The sequence below is a fragment of the Camelus ferus genome, chromosome 12 (genome assembly GCF_009834535.1).
Source record: "Camelus ferus isolate YT-003-E chromosome 12, BCGSAC_Cfer_1.0, whole genome shotgun sequence".
NCBI classification, from domain to species: domain Eukaryota; kingdom Metazoa; phylum Chordata; class Mammalia; order Artiodactyla; family Camelidae; genus Camelus; species Camelus ferus.
The window spans coordinates 17,852,977-17,868,918 of NC_045707.1; the positions used below are offsets into that span (position 1 = coordinate 17,852,977).

Sequence of the window (15,942 nt, forward strand, 5' to 3'; positions counted from 1 at the left end):
TCAGGCCTATTCTGCTGCCTGCTGGCTTGTTGGCTTCTCCTGGTGAGTGAGTTTGTGTGTGGAAGGTCCTTACCAGCCTCAGAGCTGCCCAGGTCCTCGCATAGAATAAGGCCTTGATTTTGAAACACAGGATTTGAGGATTAGCCTAAACAACTCTAGGAATTTCTCCCCTGAACATGCACTACTCACCTGTTCAACAAGTCTTTATTAAGCATCCACTGTGTGCCAAGCACTGTGCTGGGCCATAGGAATCCCAAGGTGTGGTCCCTGCTCATAGTCTGTGGAGGAGTCAGATACTAACCACATAACCCACAAAAGCACAAGTGATAACCAATGTGGAGAGGCATAAAGTACTGTGAGAAGGGATAGTAGGAGGATTTCCCCTCTAGCCAAGGAGATCAGGAAAGGCTTTTGGGGGAAAGAGTGAGAAGGAGAATGGAGAGAAGGGAGGGCAGCAGAAAAGTATGTGCAAAGGCCCTGGAATCAGGGTCCTGGCTCCCAGCCACCCTGCTCCCCCAGAAAGAAGAGGTTCCCTCCATTCCTGCTTCTCACCTGGATTTGATATGCTGCAAGGGAGGGACGGTAAGTACCTCTTAATGGCCCAAGGGGGACCCTGGGACACCTGGTGACCCTTCCCTGGAATGATTCCACCCATGTTTTCATCTCTTCCTCCAGAAAGGGAAACAGAGGCACAGATAGGGAAGAGGAGTCCACAGGCTTAGGCCTGGGATTATACACAGAAGACAAGGCCTCACGTTGTTGGCAAATCCCTCAGGGGGAGGGATTCCTGAGTTTGCCCAGCTGGAGCCACGCCAGACAGAAAAGCCTTCTCCTCTATGCTGTTTGACCATGCACCCTTCCTCTCTCCGATCCAGCCCTGACCTGTCCCGGTCCCTGGAACGAGGAGCATGTCTGCCTCCACGGTTGCCCGAAGTGTGTGTGAGGTCAGTGCTCCAGGTGTCTGCCAGTCCCTGTGTGGGTGGGTGGAGCCGTCTGTTCTGTATCGAACCTCCATCAGGGATTACGGTGTTATCTCTCCTCTGTCCACTGGGAGGCTTCCAGCTTCTCCTGCCCAGACACCAAGGTTCCAAGTTTCTTCCTTTCTGAAGAAAAGGGATGGAGGGTCCTTTGGAGGAGGGAGCAGGCTTCTTTGGGGCTGTGCCTCCTCCAGAGCTGGCAAAGAGGTCATGGGACCAATGGGGTTATGTTCCAGCCCTGCTCTGACCCATTTTCCTCCCTGAGCCCACATCCCCTGGGGCCAGGGTGTTGGGTGGGGCCAGCCTGGCACCCCCGCACCCACACCTGGGACTTCCCTTGGATGGAAACTCCCAGAACCCTGGTATCCTACCTCCTCTGCCAGCTCCCACCAACCGCCTGGTTCACCTTCAGTCAATCTCCCTGTCTGCCAGCTCTCTACCAGACTACTACTCTCTACTACTACATCTCTGCTTTAGCCCTGAGGGGCCTGGAGGATGTGGGCCCACTCTGGGGCCATCTTTGATGTCTGGCTGTCCTTTCTAATGGACTCCTTTGAATAAAAGATTTGGAGCTGGGGGAGGAAGTTGGGAAGCTTTCCTTTGTTGAGCACCTACTCTGTGCCAGGCAGTGTGCTAGGCATTTACATTCCTCACTTAATCCACACAGCAGTCCAAAGAGGCAGCAGTTATTATCATCCCCATTTCATAGAGGAGGAAACTGAGAACCAGAGAGGTTAAGTGGCTTGCCCAATATCATACAGCGAGGAAGCAGCAGAGTTAACGGGGGAACCCAGGTCTTGGTGGTCCTGAGCTCTCTTCACCACGGCAGGCTTCCTCCTCTTCTGCAGCTGCCCATCTATCTGTGGGATGAGATACATGGGAAACTCACTTCAGTCCAATTCAGAAAACAGTTATTGAGCATCTGCTATATGCCAGGAACTGACTGGTGGCAGACCAGAAATACAAGGTAGGTCACTGTCCTCGAGATCTGGTGGGAAATGTAGGTGTACAGACTGGGGAGTATGTAACTTCAGCATAACGATTTGAACAAGGTGGCACGGAGCAGAGAGAGAAGTACTTTTCTCTTTCTGAAAGAGTACATAAATATATCATGAACAGTGTACAGAATAAATTGGAATAAAGTGAATACCTATTCAACTGCCATCTGGATCAAGAAAGAGTACTTCCTGCTCTGCAGAAGTTCCCAGGTGTCCCTCCCACAAAACCTCCCTTCCTTAAGAAGTAACCACCATCCTGACTTTTGTGATAATTATTTCCTTCTTTCCCTTTAGGGTATTAGCACCTAGGTATGCATCCCTAAACAGTATTGCTTAACTTTGTCTGTCTTTGAGGTTTATTTAAATGGAATGACACTGGATTACCCTTTTGTATCTTACTTAATTTGTTCAACTTCTTGTTTGTGAGAGAGAGATCCAAATTTTTGCCCATAACTGTCTTTTTTTTTTTTTTAATTGTGGTAGAGTATTTGGTTGTGTGAATATACCACAATGTATTTTTTTAAAATTCTATTGCTGGTGAATGTTTGAGTTGTTTCCAGTTTGGGCCATCATAATGCCACTAAGAACATTCTGGTACATGTTTCACAGTACCTACATGCAAGAGTTTTTCTGGGCTATAAAACTGAGTCAAAGTGCACATACAGGCAATCTCAATTTTATCAGATGATACCAAACTGTTTTCCAAAATGGTTGTACCACTTCCACGGGAAGTGGAACATTCTAACCTGGGGCAGGTATAAGACCAGGAAGACCCAGGTACTTCCTTCCCTAAAACCCTCAGTGGTTTTCCCTTTTCCTTGGAATAAGACCCAAGTCCCTACCATGGCTCCCAGGGCCCCTGCCTTGCTCTCTACCTGTGTCATCATGACCCTCCTCCTTGCTCTTTGTACTTGCTGCACCCCCCTTTCTGGAATGTTCTTCCGTCAGATATCGCCAAAGCTCTTTCCCTTGCCTTCTTCAGGTCCTTGCTAAAATATCACTTCTCAGCGGCATTTTCCCTGACCACTGAATTTTCGATGGCAGCCTCCAGCCCTCCTTATCCCCTTCTCAGCTTTAGTTGTCTCCACAGTCCAGCCACTTGGGTTCCCTTCAGCCTCGGGCAGCTCTCCTCTGATCTGCCAGGGCTTAACCGACTGTCTCCCCCCCGGACCTTTAAGGGCTATCAGACCTGACTGTTTCAGGGCTGTCTAGCTGCCCCTTCTGCCGGACCCACCTCTGAGTCACCTTTTATCACACCACCCTGGTTTTCCCCATGGTCATTTTCATGCTCTGAAATAAGCTAATGTATGTGTTTGTTTACCTCTTTGGTTTTTGTCTCCACCCTGCCCCACCCCTCACTTTCATGGGAGCTCCACAGGAGAGCAAATGCTGCCGCTTTCTTGCTCTGTCCCATGGCCAGCACCAGCTGCGTGTTAGATCCTCCAATAATAATTGTCAGGCTGGTTGTCAGTCTTGCGGAGACAGCCAGACACCCCCACCCCCACACCTGGGACTTGTCCTGTCCGGAAACTCCCAGAACCTAGGCCTCCTCCCTCTGCTGTCAGCTCCCACCAACATCACAGGCTCAGTCTCAGAGTATCTGTTGCTGCTGCTGCTGCCGCCACCACCCTCTGTCTCCTCTGGGGACTGTTTGGGAGCCTGAAGCAGCTGTTCTGGCCATCAGGGCTGGTGAGTGATGGGCAGGGGTCCTTACCCAGGCAGGTGTCAGGTGCCTGGAGCTCAAGAAATACTTTTTGATTGAATAAAGGGGAAGGCTTCAGAGTTGATCAGACCTCACCAGGTAGAGAAAAGAGAAAGGGCGCTCAGAGCAGAAGGAATGGTGTAAACAAAGGACTGGAGGTACAAAAGTGCACATCATATTGGGAGAACATGTTCTGGTCTGCTGCCCTTGGAGGGTTTTCAGTGGAGGGGAGGGGGTCAGGAGAGCACTGCCAGGCAGGCCTGAGAAGGAGGTCTAGATGGGAGGGTGGGGGGTGGATCTGAGCTCCTACAGGATCAGCAAGGCTCAGCAGTGTCTTAAGTTTAATCCTGTCCCCACCCCTGCTCCCCATAGTCTGCCCCTTTGACTCCACCCCTGCCTCCCCTTCACCCAATCCCCAGCCTGGCTGTTCCTGCAGCTGAATGGACTTCTCTCTGGGCCTACGACTGGGGCCTCGGAACAAGAAGGCCAGCCACCAACAGCCCCTTCCACCCTCTGGGCACGGTCCACCAGCTGCCTCTCCTTGTCTGTCCTGTCCACCCTCCACCTGTGCCTGCCCCTGCCCTGGCTGCCCCCCTCCCACCTGCTCCTGCACAGCCCACCCATCTCATGCAGCTACCTGTCCCTCTTGTCCCGGCCTCCTTGGCCCACCGTGTACCTGCTCCTGCCCTCCCTGCCCTGCTTGTCCTCCCTTGACTTGTCCCCACAGTTCCTGCATCCCATGCTGTGGTCCCCACTTGACCTGCTGCCACCCCTCTCCTTGCCCCATGTACGTGTGCTCTAAGGGTCGAGCCCCCTGTTCCAGCTCCTGCTTGGGCTGCAGTGACAGCTATGGCTGTGGCCGAGGTGCTGCCTGGGGACCTCTAGGCTCCACTGGCCGCTGCAGCTGCTGCTTCAGGGGACAGCGCACCTCTCGGCACTGTCTGATAGTCTAGCTTGGCTGTTGCCCCACTGAGAGATTAGAAGTCTCCCAGATCTCTCCTGCAGCTGCTTCCTCAGCGGGGAGGCAGATGCTCTGGGGGGTGGATCAGCTGGACCCTTCACCCAGGCCGGTGAGACAGCGGCTGGCCACCCAGAGCCCCGGTCTCTTCCTCAGTCCTGAGAGAGAGAGTGGACCACCTGCTTTGAAGTTAGTTTCTGGGCATGCTCCCGTTGGTTCCAGAACCTCCTCTTCTGCAACTTCTGGAATAGAAAGTCTTCTTCTCAGAGCCTGCCCCATGGCCCCTGAAGGTGAGCAAGTTGGCCATTTTCCCCTCTAGTCTGCCTCCCCTGCAGACCCTTCTTGGCTCATCTCTGCAGTGTGCATGGATAAGATGGGTCCTTCCTCTAGAGGTGATAGGAGATCCTTTGTCCAGGGGCCACTTTTCTTGCCCCATGGACCTCCACCCATCTCCTTGACTGACCTATGAGTCTCTGGACCCCTTACCTCTCATTGTGAGTATGGTAAAGAAAGTCAGTGGCTCTTGGACCAAAAGAAGAGGCTGAGCAGAGGATTCCTGGTTCCACCCTCCCTTGGATATCATGACATCTTTCATGGTCCTTTGCTTCCAGGAACCTGGCACTCTCTACCTGGATGTCTTATCTTTCAAATCTTTCAGTGCTCGCCCAGCCTCATGACCTCAATCTTCCAGCAGTAATCCCATCTGTTACATCCATGCTCATCTGGCAGGGGGCGGCCGAAGCAGGGAGCCCTTGACTCAGGCGCCAGTGATCCCATCCATGCATAACTAGTTGCTAGATGTAAGTCCCCTGTCCCTGAGGGTGGGGCTGGGGGTTTGGAGAAGCCACCAAGAGGAAGCCGGAAGTGATAGGCCTACGTATCTGCCCAAGACTGGACCCTAAGCTAAGAGGCCCTAAGCACCCCTCCACATTTCCCAAGACTTCTGAGGCTAGCCTGCTTCAATCTTCTCTTTCTCGCTCCTTCTCTGGGACCCTTTGTTCTTTCCTTTCTGTCTCTGTTTCTCCTTCTGCTTATCCTTCCTTCTAGCTTTTTATACCACTCTCTCCATTTCTATTTCCTTCTTTCTGTCACCTGGACATTCTGCCTTCACCTCACTTGTGTCTCTGTATCTGTCTTCCCCACTCTATGTCCCTCTCTTTCCCCATCTAATTTAAAATCTATTTAACGTATCTATCTTTTGCCTTCCCCCTTCCCTGTCTCAGTCCATGACTTTGTGTTTGTTTTCTTCCTCCTCCTATCTCTCTCTTTTCTGTCCTATTCTGCTTCTGGGTGCAAGTCATTCTCGAACTCTTCTATTTTTATGTCCCTTTCTGTCTTTGTCTCTCTTCCTGTCTTCTGGGTCTAGCTGTTTTTTCATTTCCTATCTCTCTTTCTGCCTCCCCACTATCTAGCTTTCTCTCTCTCTGTCTCCCTAGGTCCTGCAGCTGCCTGCACACTAGGTCTCCGGTGTGCCCATCTCACTGCTGCCCAAGGGCCAGGAGGACACCAAGTCCTCCATTGTCTCGCTGTCCCTCACACCCCCATGCCCTGGAGTGAGTGAGGGCTGGACACAGCTACCAGAACAGTCCCTTCTTCCCCTACTCACTGTCCTGGCCATCCATTCTTACTCAGCTCTAAGCCCAAACCTTTTCAAAAATGATGTTTTTCTCTCAACTTCTTATTCTGAAAATTGACAACTGAAGAGAAAAAGAGTTACACACTTACGCTGCCTGTCCTGTATAAACTATATTTCAGGGTAGCCAAATAGCTCTACGTGGCGAAGAAAACTTATTTACAGAACTCCAGCTAATGTAGGGGGAATATGCAATTAGAAAAATCACCATTTTGCAACGGTTAATGAAATAAGGGATCAAAGCAAGAATTAACAGTGGATGCAGCCAAGGATGATAGTTGATGGAGAACTTTACTATGGAGGAATCAAGCTATCGCTCCCTGAGCCAACTGATGAATCTTAGTTTCACTAAATCATATACCATGTACCTCCTGATATGATGCAATCTGATGCACTCAGCACCACCTTTGAAGGATTCTTACCAAAGAAACAAACCAAAAAACTGAACATGATTCTAATCAAACCTCTAGAGCTAACCTCTATTTATTTAATGGGAAATGTGGTGGATGGAGGAACAAATTAAATGACATAACAAAGAAGTAAGGAAATATACCAGAACGTGGGACATTCCAAAGGAAAACTGAGCTGCTTTCTTCAACTAGTCAATGGCTGGGGAGAAAAGTGAGTGCAGACAAGAAGACAACTACTACATGGAATATGTGGGCCTTCTTTGGTTCCTGACTGGGACCACCCAATTGAAAAAAAAGATGTTTTTAGACAGTTGGAGACATTTAATTATGAACTGGGTATTCATGATGCCAAGGAATCAGTGTGGATTTTGTAAAAATGGCTTTGAGGTTATGTAAGAAAAGGTCCTTATTTTCTGGAGATGGATTGAAGTGATGTATTGAATTTTTAAGTGTTTTGTCAAATAAAAAAAGGACAGAAAGAAAGGAGTAGAAGGAATGAAGGGACAAAACCAATATTTTTGAATTAAGTATATAGGATTTCATAGAACTATGATCTCTACCTTTGTGTATGTTTGAACATTTTTGTAATAAAAGTTTTAAATGATATGCCTTGGGTAGCACGGTCCTAGTAACTCCCAGAGCATCCTCTCCACCTGCCCCAAAAGCCAGGACTTCCTCTGGAACTCCCCACACACAGACCCCAGCCCTCCTTGCCCTCTATTAGAAGTGTGTCCTAGAGATGGATTTGCACTCCCAAGCTGTCCTTTATCCCCTCCAGCCCTCTGCTGGCACATTTCCCATGTTTCAGGTCTTTCCCAGCTGTGTTTCAGAGCTCTAAGGGGCCAAGGGAACCTTAAAGAGTAAATATATTTTAAATAGGTCCCACAATAAAAACAATCCAAAATAATGTAATCTTCAAGTCTTCTTTTGTCAGGTGCTTCTGAGCAAAAGGCAACTCAGTAATGGAAGAACTCTGGCCTCCATCCTAGGAAAACAGAAGGCAAGGCACATAAGGCCATCCTGTCCCAGTCCCTGCCTTCATTCAGCATGACCTCCTCCCTCAAAAAAAAAAAAAAAAAAAAAAAAAAGACCACCAGAAACTGAAAGACAGGGTGTCATGAGTTCAGGAGATTTCAGTCCAGGACCAGGATGGACGGCGTTTGGGTTTCCCACCACCTCACTCACTGAATGACCTTGGGGAAATCATGATGTTTGAGTCTTCGTGTTTCTAGACAAATGCATGGGAACCAATATCCCTTTCTACTCTCTAGAAGTATGCCAGTTAGGGATAAAGGCACTTTGGAACTTGTAGGATATAAATCTTAGTTGTTTACTTTATCGTAAGAAAGTATTTCTCAAGATGTAATTCCAGACTGTCCCACCCTCTACCCTCCAAGCTTTAGTATAAAGAAAACCAACATTTACTAATCACCTGTGCAGATGGGTGAACTCATTTAATCTTCTCAGAAATCATGTGAATGTGGGATTGGAAGATCTGGGTCCCAGTTGACTCTACCTATTACCATGTGACTCTGGCCATGTTACTTAACCTTTCCAGCTCTGAAGGATAATAATAGTACCTACCTTACAGGTTGTTGTGACAATTAAACAATTCATCTATAGCAGCTGGCCTGGGACTTCTTAAAATAGACCTTAAGTACATAATAACTGTTTCATAAGTGTTACCAGCTAATAGAGGCCAGCACTTTCACAGTAATTTACATGGATTAACTTATTCACTCATTTATTCATCAAATTATTTTTTGATTGTTTTTTATGTACCAAAAAGTGTTTTAAATACTGGGAATACAAGAGAACAAAACATAAAAATCTGTAGGGAGAAGAGATAGCAAATAAGTAAAATAAATAGTGTGCCAGATGTGTTAGGTGCCTTGGAGAAAATGGAGCAAAAGAGAATAGAGATTTGGAAGGCAAGCAGGTAGGTTGTTGTGGGGAGGTGGTGTTGCTACTTCAAACGAGATGGCCAAGGAAGGTCTCTCTGATAAGGTGACACTTAAACAGAGAACTGGAGGAGCTGAGGAAAGGAAGCATGTTGATATGGAGGAGAACCAGAACTTACAGGGCACCGTGTGCAAAGGCATTGGTGCTAGCCAGTATAGATGGTGTAAAAGGAGCTGGGGGGGAGAATGGAGGGAGGTGAGGTCAGAGAAGCAGCAAAGGAACAGAGGACAGAGGGTTTTACAAACCTTTATAAAGATTTTGGCTTTGACGCTTAGTGACATGGGAAGCTATTGGAGGGTTTTAAGTAGATAATACTAAGGCTGGAGAAAGAGGTTAAATAATCTTTCCAATATAACACAGCTGGTAAGTGGCAGAGGGTGGGCATTCAGCTCCAAGGATGAAGTTAACCCTTAACTGCCACTGACCTTTAGCTGTTTTTATTTGGACACTGCTCTCCTATGACTGCAGACAAAGAAACTGGGACACTGAGCAGTCATGTGGCCAGACCGAGGTCACACAGCTAAGTGACAGAGGTGGGATTTGAGCTTTAGCCTGTCTGCAAGCCAGAGTCCAAGTCCTTTACACCACACTGCCTCCCTCAGGTGTCTGGGCCATGCTGACTTCTGGCCTGGAGGTCACTACAGTGGGAGCGGAGGGAAAGCGAGGAGCCCATCATCGGCTTAGGGCAGCGGTGTTCCTTAGGAAGCTCAAGCCCGGGCTCTGCGGGACTGCTGGCATTTTCCCAAGCACAGCTGTGCTCCCTAACCCATGGCACGGAAATGGGTCTTTATTTCCAGGTGACCCGGCAGGTATCCGGGAGTCGAAGGAGCGGGTGTCACGCTAGAGCAGCGGACGGGACCGAACCGAGAGCAGCGACCGCCACGGCTTCCAGTCGAGCCCCTGCCGGCACCCGAGTGGGGGCAAGAGGGCGGGGCGGGGGCGGGGCTTGAGCGCCGCGCCCCCGTCACGTGACGGGGCCAGCATGGCGGCGGCCAGAGGCCTACCGTGCTCCCGGAAGCAGGCCGTGAGGGGCGGGCGTGCTGCTGGAACCCGACCTGGAACCGGAGACAGAGGTAGAGCGGGCAGGGCGGCCGGGCGGCCTGGAGCCGGACGTGTCCGGAGCGTCCCCGCAGACCGGGGCAGCAGGTGAGACGGGGTCTGGGCGAGGCGCGAGCGAGTGTGGCGGCGCTGGGCGGGGGCTAGGGGGCGCAGGGGGGTGCCCTGACCTGGAGGATGGGGGAGACGCGCGCGCGTGACCCTGAAGCAACTGGAGAGGCCCGCCCCGGCGGGAGGGATACCCGGGACAGATGACGAGACACAGAGGGCAAAACAGGCTCCCCAAAGAGGATGGGAGGTAACACAAGGAAGTACTATATGCAGACGCTGTTATGGGAGAGGGCAGCAGCCCCTTAACTCGCAGGGCTGGGATTAGTGAAGGAATTCTCTTTGCTGTGCCAGGCCTGGGTGGGGCGAATACTCAGTCTTCTCCCCTCTCCTCTTACCCCTCCCTGTCCCATAATGTCCTAGGAGCCCGCTCTGGCGGGCCACTCCTCCCACCCACCCAACTGGTCCCTCCGGTCTGAGTTCTGGGGGAGTGGAGTTGAGGGGTGGGGAAGTGCAGTTGTCAGGGGTGTTGGGTGGAGCTGCATTCTGCTTAGACACCCAGCCCCTTGACAGTGCTACTGGGGCAATGGATGTGACTCTGAAACCTCCCCCTCTCCCCAGGTCGTCCGGGGGCCGGCCATGCTGGTGACTGCCTACCTTGCCTTTGTGGTCCTCCTGGCCTCCTGCCTGGGGTTAGAGCTGTCAAGATGCCGGGCTAAGCCCTCTGGAAGGGCCTGCAGCAACCCCTCCTTCCTTCGGTTTCAACTGGACTTCTATCAGGTCTACTTCCTGGCCCTGGCAGCTGACTGGCTTCAGGCCCCCTACCTCTATAAACTCTATCAGCATTACCACTTCCTGGAGGGACAAATTGCCATTCTCTATGTCTGTGGCCTTGCCTCCACAGTTCTCTTTGGACTGGTGGCCTCCTCCCTTGTGGATTGGCTGGGTCGCAAGAAGTCTTGTGTCCTCTTCTCCCTGACTTACTCTCTCTGCTGCTTAACCAAACTTTCTCAGGACTACTTTGTGCTGCTGGTGGGCCGAGCACTAGGTGGGCTGTCCACAGCCCTTCTCTTCTCAGCCTTTGAGGCATGGTACATCCATGAGCATGTGGAACGGCATGACTTCCCTGCTGAGTGGATCCCAGCTACCTTTGCCCGAGCTGCCTTCTGGAACCATGTGCTGGCTGTAGTGGCAGGTGTGGCAGCTGAGGCCGTGGCCTGCTGGATGGGGCTGGGGCCTGTAGCGCCCTTTTTGGCCGCCATCCCTCTCTTGGCTCTGGCTGGGGCCTTGGCCCTTCATAACTGGGGAGAGAACTATGATCGGCAGCGTGCCTTCTCAAGGACCTGTGCTGGGGGCCTGCGCTGCCTCCTGTCGGACCGTCGTGTGCTGTTGCTCGGCACCATCCAGGCCCTGTTTGAGAGTGTCATCTTCATCTTTGTCTTCCTCTGGACGCCTGTGTTGGACCCACATGGGGCCCCACTGGGCATCATCTTCTCCAGCTTCATGGCAGCCAGCCTGCTTGGCTCTTCCCTGTACCGCATTGCTACCTCCAAGAGGTACCACCTTCAGCCCATGCACCTGCTCTCCCTTGCGGTCCTCATCGTCGTCTTCTCCCTCTTCATGTTGACTTTCTCTACCAGCCCAGGCCAGGAGAGTCCAGTGGAGTCCTTCATAGCGTTCCTACTTATCGAATTGGCCTGTGGGCTTTACTTTCCCAGCATGAGCTTCCTGCGGAGAAAGGTCATCCCCGAGACGGAGCAAGCCGGTGTCCTCAACTGGTTCCGGGTGCCCCTGCACTTACTGGCCTGCCTGGGGCTCCTGGTCCTCCACGATAGCGATCGCAAAACGGGCACTCGGAACATGTTCAGTATCTGCTCTGCCATCATGGTGATGGCTCTGCTGGCGGTGGTGGGGCTCTTCACTGTGGTCAGGCATGATGCTGAGCTGCGGGTGCCCTCACCCACTGGGGAGCCCTATGCCCCTGAGCTCTAACCCTGTTTCAAGACAAGGGAGCAGGGATGGACCTTGAATCCTGCCTCTTTGGCGTTGTACAGATCTCTCTGTGACTGACTCTGCTACTATCTGGCCCCTCAACCTGTCCTGGGGCCCCTCCTGCCAGTGCTTTGGGTTGGGAAGCACATGAGGGTGATGGCTTGGAAAAGAAGATGCCAAAATTTGCCTCTGTGTTGCTCCTTTCCCCCTTTCCATTTGAAAATAAACACTTTTAATCGGTCATTGATTTGATTGACTCATCCTCACCTGCACCCACCTCAGTAGTTTCTGGTGAGGGGGCAGCTGGATATGGTGAGGATAGATGTGGGGTTACCAGCTTCTCTAAGACTGCCTCCAGCTTAAACTGAGCTGTGGAATTGCCTCTCAACAGAAGTGGATGGGAAATGCCTGAGGCTTCTAGGTCCTCCATATCTGGTTACCCTCCCTAGTTGCCAAGCAAAAACTTTGTGCCACATCTAGAGTGAGACAATCTTGAGTGTATGGAGTGGATGCCCAAGCCGTTGAGCAAAGATTCCAGGTGCTCGGGCTGCCTCAGTGACCACCCATTGGGGCAAATCTGCAGCCTTCCTGCAGGAACAGGCTTGCTGCTCAGCACGTGTGCTACCTGCCTTCTGCCTCTGTGGCTGTGGAGGCACCATCTGTCCAGCATCATCTGGGCCCTTCAGGTCCTGTATCCTTGCATGAAACCCAAGTGAAGGGCTGCTGAGGAGAGAGCAGTGAACGGCTGAGGGACTGGGACATCTTGTCTATACCTGACTCTTCCCCACCCAGAGTGAGTGAAGGTAAGGCAGCCATCAGGGCAGGAAACAGTACTAGTGGGAACACCAGTTCTGTGGGCCCCTCCCTGCCTCACCTCTGATTGTATCTGCCTTCTCTCCTCCCACCAAAACCTGGGCTTCTTAAGGGAAGCAGAGCCAGCAGTTAAGATGGGTGGGGATGCAGGGAGGGTAGGTCAAGGGAGAGTCCTGGAATGTGCTTGAGATGGGCATGGGACACCTACCTGTGCTGGAAAGAGGTTGATGACCTTTCCTTGGGTCCCAGACTACTTCCCAGACAGGAAGAGGTAAGACTTTTCCAAGACCTGCAAGTCCATACCTGTGCAGGGAGATAGCATCACCTGGTGCAGGAGGAATGCAGGGTGGCTGGGCTCCCGCAGGGTGAGGCCGAGCGAGAGGGATGTGTGGTGGTCTCAGATCCCTACTCAGGGGAGGGAAAAAACACATTCCTACACCCAGCCTGCAGGGAACAAGTTGAGGTTTAGTAAAAACAGGTATCTTTTCCTTCCCCCATCTTGAGGCTAAGACAGTCTATTGCAGTAACTCCACTTCCCCCTTCTGCCCTGTAAAGCTGGGCCTAGATGTATTTTATAATTATTTGTAGAGTTTCCTTCTCCCTCTACCATACTATGATCTCCTTGAGGACAGGAGGAAATTATGTCTCATTTGCCTTTGTCCCCCCATATATACACACAGTGGGGTGCTTTCCCAATGGTTGTGCTCAGTAACTGTCTGGCGAGGGGACAGGCTAGCTCACACCTGGCCTTTCAAGAGCTGCCCATTTGGGAAGTCTATTAGACTAGAATCCAGAGCCTAGTTAATGAGTTGTTACTTGGGGTGACAGTAATTACTTACTGATGGAAGCATGAGGGGGCCCCTAATTCCTAAGTGATAAGGACACAGGCAGGTAGAGGAGACAGACTAATGAGGTTCTTTTAGCTTTGTCCCCCTGCTGAGCTTTCTTCAAAGGAGCTGGTGACAGATAAAGTGGGGAGGGTTCTTCCCGTCAGACTCAACAGGTGTGAAGAGCTCGGAGGCATCTTAGGGATTTATCCATTTGTTGAGCACCTGCTGTATGCCATGCATTGTATTACTAGATGCTGGTGAAATTTTTCTACCTGAGAGGAAAATCCACTTAAAGGGCATTGTAGCAAATGGATGGCAAAGTCAAGGCTAAACTTTGCCTCCTGCTGCCTTCCCAGTGCCCCTCCTGTGGTATGTACTAATTCTGTCCCCTGGGCCTTCACTCTTTCCCCACCTAGCCCTGCTCCCTCATCCCAAGCCCTGTCCCTGGAGAAGGGCAAGAGAGTGGGAATGCTTAGCCGTGGCCACCTGGCCCACTTTTGGGTATTTGCCCATATGGGTCAAATGAGGGATTGATTCACCAGGTGCACGCAGCCTGCAAAATGCTGCTGGTGATACTCTGCTGAGAGGCAGCAGAGGGAAATGGTTAAGAGCATGGAGCCAGAGCCCGACTGCCTGGGTCCAAATTTATGCCTCAGTTTCCTTATCTATAAAATGGGGGTGATGGTATAGTTTCTACCCATAGGGCTCTTGTGAGAATTCAGTTAAGTGCTCAGAACAGCACTTGGCCCACAGTGTAAGCACTACATAAGTGTTTGCTTTCATATTTTATTTTTTAACTTTTTCAATCCAGCTGAGCCTAGTCAGATGTGGGTGGATGAGTGGATGGGGCTGTAACGGGGTGTAGAACTTTCCAATGCGTCCCAGTGGATGGGTGATTCCCAGCAGTGTTTATCCTTGGTCCAGGCCCAGAAAGCAGTGTCAAGCTATCTGAGAGGCCTTCTACTTTGGGGTATGTGCACAGCTGAGGAGGGTGTCAGTATGTTCCACTTGAACTCATTTCCTCTTCCTCAAGTGGGAAGGTCAGCTTGGTGTCAGACTTGATACACACCACCATCTTTCACTAAGAGGCTCCTGATTTTCTGCCTTTCCATCCAGCTGGATACAGGATTATTTTATTTGGAGCTTTTAAGTGATCCTGAGAAGAGAAACAGCCCAAGGAACCAGGAACCAATGGACAAGAAGGCAGGAGGAGTGGGGCATGAGCACCGTCCTGGGTTCTGAGGCTGGAGGATGACCTCTTCCTGGAAATTCAGTCCCTGCTCAGGGAGGAGAGAGGGCTGAGCCCAGCTAATGGCCATGACCCTTTGGCTGGGTCTAGGTTCCCCAACACTCTTCCCCTAACCCCAGTCCTGTGGTTCTCCCTGTCCCTTTTATGATTTTTTGCCACCACTTCCTCACAGAACCACAGAATAGAATTGTAAGGCAAACAAAAGTTTGTCATGCTTGGGATTAGACCTGATGTTATAAAAACACTGCACATTTGCTTTAAGTTTTTTTTTTAACAGTAAAGTTATGTGGGCTCATTATAAAATAGTCAAATGCAAATACAGAAATACATATTTACATATAAATACATATTTAATATAAATATGTGAATATATGTGTTTATATAATGTTACATTAAAATACATATATTTACATTTATATAGAAATATATTACAAACATAAATACATATATGCCTATAGAAATATAAAACATAAAAAAGGCTCCCTTAAGCCTGCTCTGTATACCACTGTTAAATGTTTGTAGTTTGGTGCATAGATTTAATATTTTTTAATAAAAATTGAATCATACCATTCATGCTGTTCTGTAACTTGGTTTTTTTTTTGTTTGTTTTACACAACAGTGTATCTTGTTTTTTCTCTTTTTAAAACAAAATTCACATGAGGACTATAACAATCATTCATGTATCTCTGACATCTTTATATGCCAGTACATATATGACATGCTTTGTTAGGCTGCAAAGTATTCTTAGGGCCTTTGGAAAGCATGGCAAGGCTGCTCTATTTGAGGCTGGCAGAACCCCTGGGAGGGAGTGATGTTATTGTCCCATTTCACAGATTAATAATAAATTGAACTGGGGCTAGAACCTGGTTCCTCTGTCCAGACTCAAGTTAAAAGCTTTTTCCACCATCTGCTGCCCTCTCTTTATAAACATCAGGGATTCAGGTGACACTGAATTATACACTTCAACTTATATGATTGGGCATATATATTCAACTGTGTGATTGGTCAGCACTTAAGTGGTGTCTAAAGAACTGCCTACTTGTTGTGAGAAGTAGAAGAGGCATAAAAACCCTGAGGAATTTAGAGTCAAGTAGATAATAATACAAATACATAGGAAAAAAAGCCCTAGAACACTTGTTACACATTATGTAAATGAGCACTGACTGCTAAGGTGTAAACAAGAGGAAATGAGCACTGAGAGAATGGATGTATCTCATTGATCATTTATGAACACCTCCTCTCTGCTGGGTCCCTTACCTTAGAAGGGTTAAGTACGTAATGTTTCTAACACACATTTAGCCCCTGCAGTAATAT

General features: G+C 49.9%; 1 protein-coding gene across 2 annotated transcripts; it reads left to right on the forward strand.

Moving 5' to 3' along the window:
- The first annotated feature begins 9,477 nt into the window (after positions 1–9,477).
- On the forward strand, positions 9,478–11,979 carry MFSD5 (major facilitator superfamily domain containing 5). Of its 2 annotated transcripts, none has more exons than XM_032492950.1 (2): positions 9,478–9,786; positions 10,366–11,979. In XM_032492950.1, exon 2 carries the CDS (start codon positions 10,384–10,386, stop codon positions 11,734–11,736), a length of 1,353 nt encoding a protein of 450 aa, XP_032348841.1. In that variant the 5' UTR covers positions 9,478–9,786; positions 10,366–10,383; the 3' UTR covers positions 11,737–11,979. The 2 variants fall into 2 exon arrangements, with proteins under 2 accessions (XP_032348841.1, XP_006182512.1); XM_006182450.3 differs by lacking the exon at positions 9,478–9,786 and adding an exon at positions 9,856–9,994.
- Positions 11,980–15,942: the final 3,963 nt, after the last annotated feature.